A 4,009-nucleotide genomic window follows, 5' to 3' on the forward strand; every position below is an offset into this window, starting at 1 on the left:
ACATGGGATATGCAATCTTGTAAAAATCCTTGATGAAACGCCTATAAAATCTGGCATGCCCTTAGAAACTTCGGACACCTTTAACTAAAGTAGGTGGAGGAAGCTTGGAAATGATCTCGATCTTTGCCCGGTCAACCTCTATGACATGTTTTGAAATTTTATGCCCAAATACAATGCCTTCATCCACCATGAAATGGCATTTCTCCCAGTTAAGCACATGGTTGGTCTCCTCATATCTCTTGAGCACTTGTCTAAGATTGTTGAGACAATGCTCAAAAGAGTCACCTACCACCGAAAAGTCATCCATGAAAACCTCTAGAAAATCCTCCACCATGTCAGAGAAGATGGACATCATGCATCTTTGAAAAGTAGCCGGAGCGTTGCACAAACCAAACGACATCCTGCTAAAGGAAAAAAGTTCTATAAGGGCAAGCGAATGTTGTCTTCTCTTGGTCCTCCAATGCTATGTTGATTTGATTGTAACCAGAATATCCATCAAGAGAGCAATAGAATGACCTTCCCGCTAGCCGATCAAGTATTTGATCAATAAAAGGCATAGGGAAATGGTCTTTGCATGTGGCACTATTGAGCTTACGATAATCCATACACACTCTCAATTCGGTCACCATTCTTGTTGGGATGAGCTCATTCTTGCCATTTTCAATCACGGTCATGCCTCCCTTTTTGGCACACATTGCACTGGGCTCACCCAAGAACTATCGGCAATGGGGTAGACTACCCCGGCATCCAACCACTTGATGATTTCTTTCTTTACCACCTTTTGCATGGACAGTTTCAACCGTCGTTGGTGCTCCACACTTGGTTTAGTCTCATTCTCCAATTGGATCTTGTGTTCGCAAATTCCAGTGGGAATCCCTTGAATGTCCATAATTTTCCATCCAATATCTTGCTTGTGCTCCTTCAAGACATCCAAAAAATTATTCTACATGCACATCATTAAACAAAAAAGAAACGATTACCGGTAAAGTATCATTTGAGCCAAGAAATTTACACCTCAAGTGTGGTGGAAGTGGTTTGAGCTCTAGTTGCGGTGGCTCAATAATATAAGGCTTTGCGGGAGGAGTGTCTCTATTCTCCAAGTCGAGAGAGAGCTACGCCGGAGCATAAGTGTAGGACCCAAGCCCCTCCAATGCATTGACTGATTCCATATATCCTTCCATATCTTCACCATCAAAGTTCACCAAAATAGCCGCCAATGCCTCACCGAGGCATTGTTCTTCCATCTTCATTTCAACAGCATCTTCCACTTCATCAACAACATCAATCACCAAGATGCTTTCATATTCAAGTGGTAGTTTCATACCCTTGCTTGATTGGAATGTAACCTCTTCATCATTAACACTAAATTTGATCTCATTCCATTCTGAATCCATTAGTGCTCTTCCCGTGTCAAGGAATGGTCTCCCCAAGATTATAGGGATCTCTTTTTCAACCACACAATCAAGGATTACAAAATCGGTGGGTAAATGAAACTTTCCCACTTTAACAAGCACATCATCGACAATTCCCACCGGTCGCTTTATGGAACGATCAGCCATTTGCAATCTCATACTTATGGGATTTGGCATACCTAACCCTGCTTGCTTGTAAATGGCAAGAGGCATTAAGTTGATGCTAGCCCCATTATCACAAAGGGCTCTTGCAAAATCATGTGCCCCAATAGTACAAGGAATGGTGAAAGCTCCCGGGTCTTCTTTCTTTTCAACGGTGGATGTTGCAATGATGGAACTAACCCTGTGAGTCATATTCACCACTTCATTCTTGGTGGTTCTCTTCTTGGTAATCAAGTCTTTTAAATATTTAGCAAAACCCGACATCTCTTGAAATGCTTCCACAAATGGAATATTCATCGATAATTGCTTGAGAATGTCATAGAACTTTTCGAGTTTGCTATCATCAACCTTCCTAGCAAGTCTTTGAAGGAATGGAGGAGGAGGTCTAGGAATAGGTGGTAGAGTTTTTGGTGTCTCTTTTACCTTTTCCTTTACCTCTTCCCAGTTTTCTTCTTGCACTTTCAATTCTTCCGGAAACTTTTCAACTTCAACAACACTTTGCTCTTCAACCTCAACCTCATGTTTGGACTCTTCTACTTCAACCACTTGTTCACTCCTTCCTTGTAGTACCTTCCCACTCTGAGTAGTAATTGCCATGATATGAGAAGTTGGACCACTCCCACTACCCTTTGGGTTCGCAATTGTGTCACTTGGAAGTGTCCCTTTTTGTTTCGGATTTTGTTCCCTAGAGAGGTCTCTCATTTGCATCTCCAATTTTTTAATGGATGCAGTATGAGAGCCAACAAACTCAGTCATATTCCTTATAGAAGTGTCGGAGTTTTCTTGATTTTTCAATATTCCTTCAATCATGATTTCCAATTTGGAATCACTTGAGGAACCTTGATTTGAATATTGACCCTTTGGAGGAACATAAGGGTTTGAACTCCGATTTGAGAAGTTGTTGTTGTTATTCCTATTTCCTTGATTTGAGTCACCTTGGTCATTTCGCCACTGTTGGTTGCCTTGAACTTGTGGGTGAGGCCTCCATTGATTTTGTTGTCCTTGACCTTGGTATTGTTGCCTTTGATAACCTCCTTGAGAGTTGTTGACATAGTTTGCCTCCTCAAAGTCTTCATTTGATATGGGTTGCACATCCTCCACCACATTTACCTTCTTTGTTTGGCTTTTGGTGAATATCTTTGTCAACACATTGACATTTGTGGCAAGCCCTGCAATCACTTGATCTCTCTCTTGATTTTACTTGATCATGGTAGTCGAGGAAGGAGAACCATATGCAATTCCACATGTGGTGTCTTTTGAGTTCCATGCTTGATTATGTTTTTCCATTTTGTCAAATATTTGTGTGACCCTTGCGAATGATTTTTCCATAAAAGATCCATCAGTTGCATCTTGGCTATAGATTGGTTCATAGGATCCAAACCCATGTAGAATTTTTACAACAAGATCGAATCCAGAAAACCATGATTAGGAGACCTCACCAAATATAACTTGAATCGACCCCATGCCTCATGTAGATGTTCTCCCGGTACTTGCTTGAAAAAGAAAATTTTATCCCGGAGCTCAGACTTCTTACTTTGTGGGAACCATTTAGCTAAGAATGCTCGGACAAGTTCAGGCCAAGAAAGAATGGAGTTTGGTAGCATATTTTGAAGCCATTTCCTTGCGTCCCCAGCTAGTGAGTACTTGAACATCCTCAACCTTAGGGCATCATCAGAGACGTTGTTATGCTTATGCATCACACACACACCCAAGAAGTTTCTAAGTTGTTGTGTCGGATCATCATCAGTGGAATTCCTGAAAAACCCCTCCGCCTTAAGCATAAGGATTAAGCCATGTTCCACCTTGAAAGTTGCAGCACCAACAACCGGAGGTACAATAGCATTTGTATCCTCAATGTACTCATCTATGTCCGCAAAAGGATTTTCTTCCATTTGTTCCTCCATTTATTCTTCATATTCGACCATGTTTTCCTATCAACACCAAGCAAAACAAGCAAAGTGTGATGGAATAGAATAAGACACAAAGTAAAGCACCACTATATAGTAATTTCAAAACCGTATTCCCCGGCAATGGCGCCAAAATTTGATACGCTCAAATTACACTTTAATTAAATAGTATAAGGATGTCAGTGTCAAATATAATAATCAACAAGGTTGGGGCCGAATCCCATAGGGAATAGGTGTGAAAAAGGTACTCGAGTAGTGTGTTACTTGACTTAAGTCGTAATTCTATTCGGTTAATTGTAACAAGAGTATGATATGATTGTGATTTGAAGAAATAACTAATTGTAATGTTGAGAATGTAAATAATTTGATTAAGGAAATCAAGGTTGTGTCTCCTTCAATGAAATGTAATGCTATCGGTGTTAATATGATATATTTCTAATGGAAGGCTCTTTAAATATGAAAATGATTTCTAAATGACTACCCAATATTTTTCAATAGTTGGGTAGTATTTCCTATTTATGATTTTCC

At 40.1% G+C, this 4,009-nt stretch overlaps 1 protein-coding gene across 1 annotated transcript; it reads right to left on the minus strand.

Moving 5' to 3' along the window:
• Positions 1-404: 404 nt before the first annotated feature.
• Positions 405-3,478, minus strand: LOC138871919 (uncharacterized). Its single transcript, XM_070149843.1, has 5 exons — positions 3,109-3,478; positions 1,998-2,743; positions 1,161-1,880; positions 776-943; positions 405-680 (listed from the first exon to the last, which is right to left on the minus strand). Exons 1-5 carry the CDS (start codon positions 3,476-3,478, stop codon positions 405-407), a joined length of 2,280 nt encoding a protein of 759 aa, XP_070005944.1.
• Between the last annotated feature and the right edge of the window lie 531 nt (positions 3,479-4,009).

The sequence above is a fragment of the Nicotiana sylvestris genome, chromosome 6 (genome assembly GCF_000393655.2).
Source record: "Nicotiana sylvestris chromosome 6, ASM39365v2, whole genome shotgun sequence".
Classification (NCBI taxonomy): domain Eukaryota; kingdom Viridiplantae; phylum Streptophyta; class Magnoliopsida; order Solanales; family Solanaceae; genus Nicotiana; species Nicotiana sylvestris.

Excerpts from the sequence above, each read along its gene's own strand:
- LOC138871919 (XM_070149843.1), bottom strand. The coding sequence starts at position 3,478 with ATGGAGGAACAAATGGAAGAAAATCCTTTTGCGGACATAGATGAGTAC. Across the intron at positions 2,744-3,108 it reads AGCTAAATGGTTCCCACAAA|GGCTTGCCACAAATGTCAAT; the intron begins GTAAGAAGTCTG and ends AAGTGATTGCAG. Across the intron at positions 681-775 it reads AACTGTCCATGCAAAAGGTG|GGAGGCATGACCGTGATTGA; the intron begins GTAAAGAAAGAA and ends TGTGCCAAAAAG.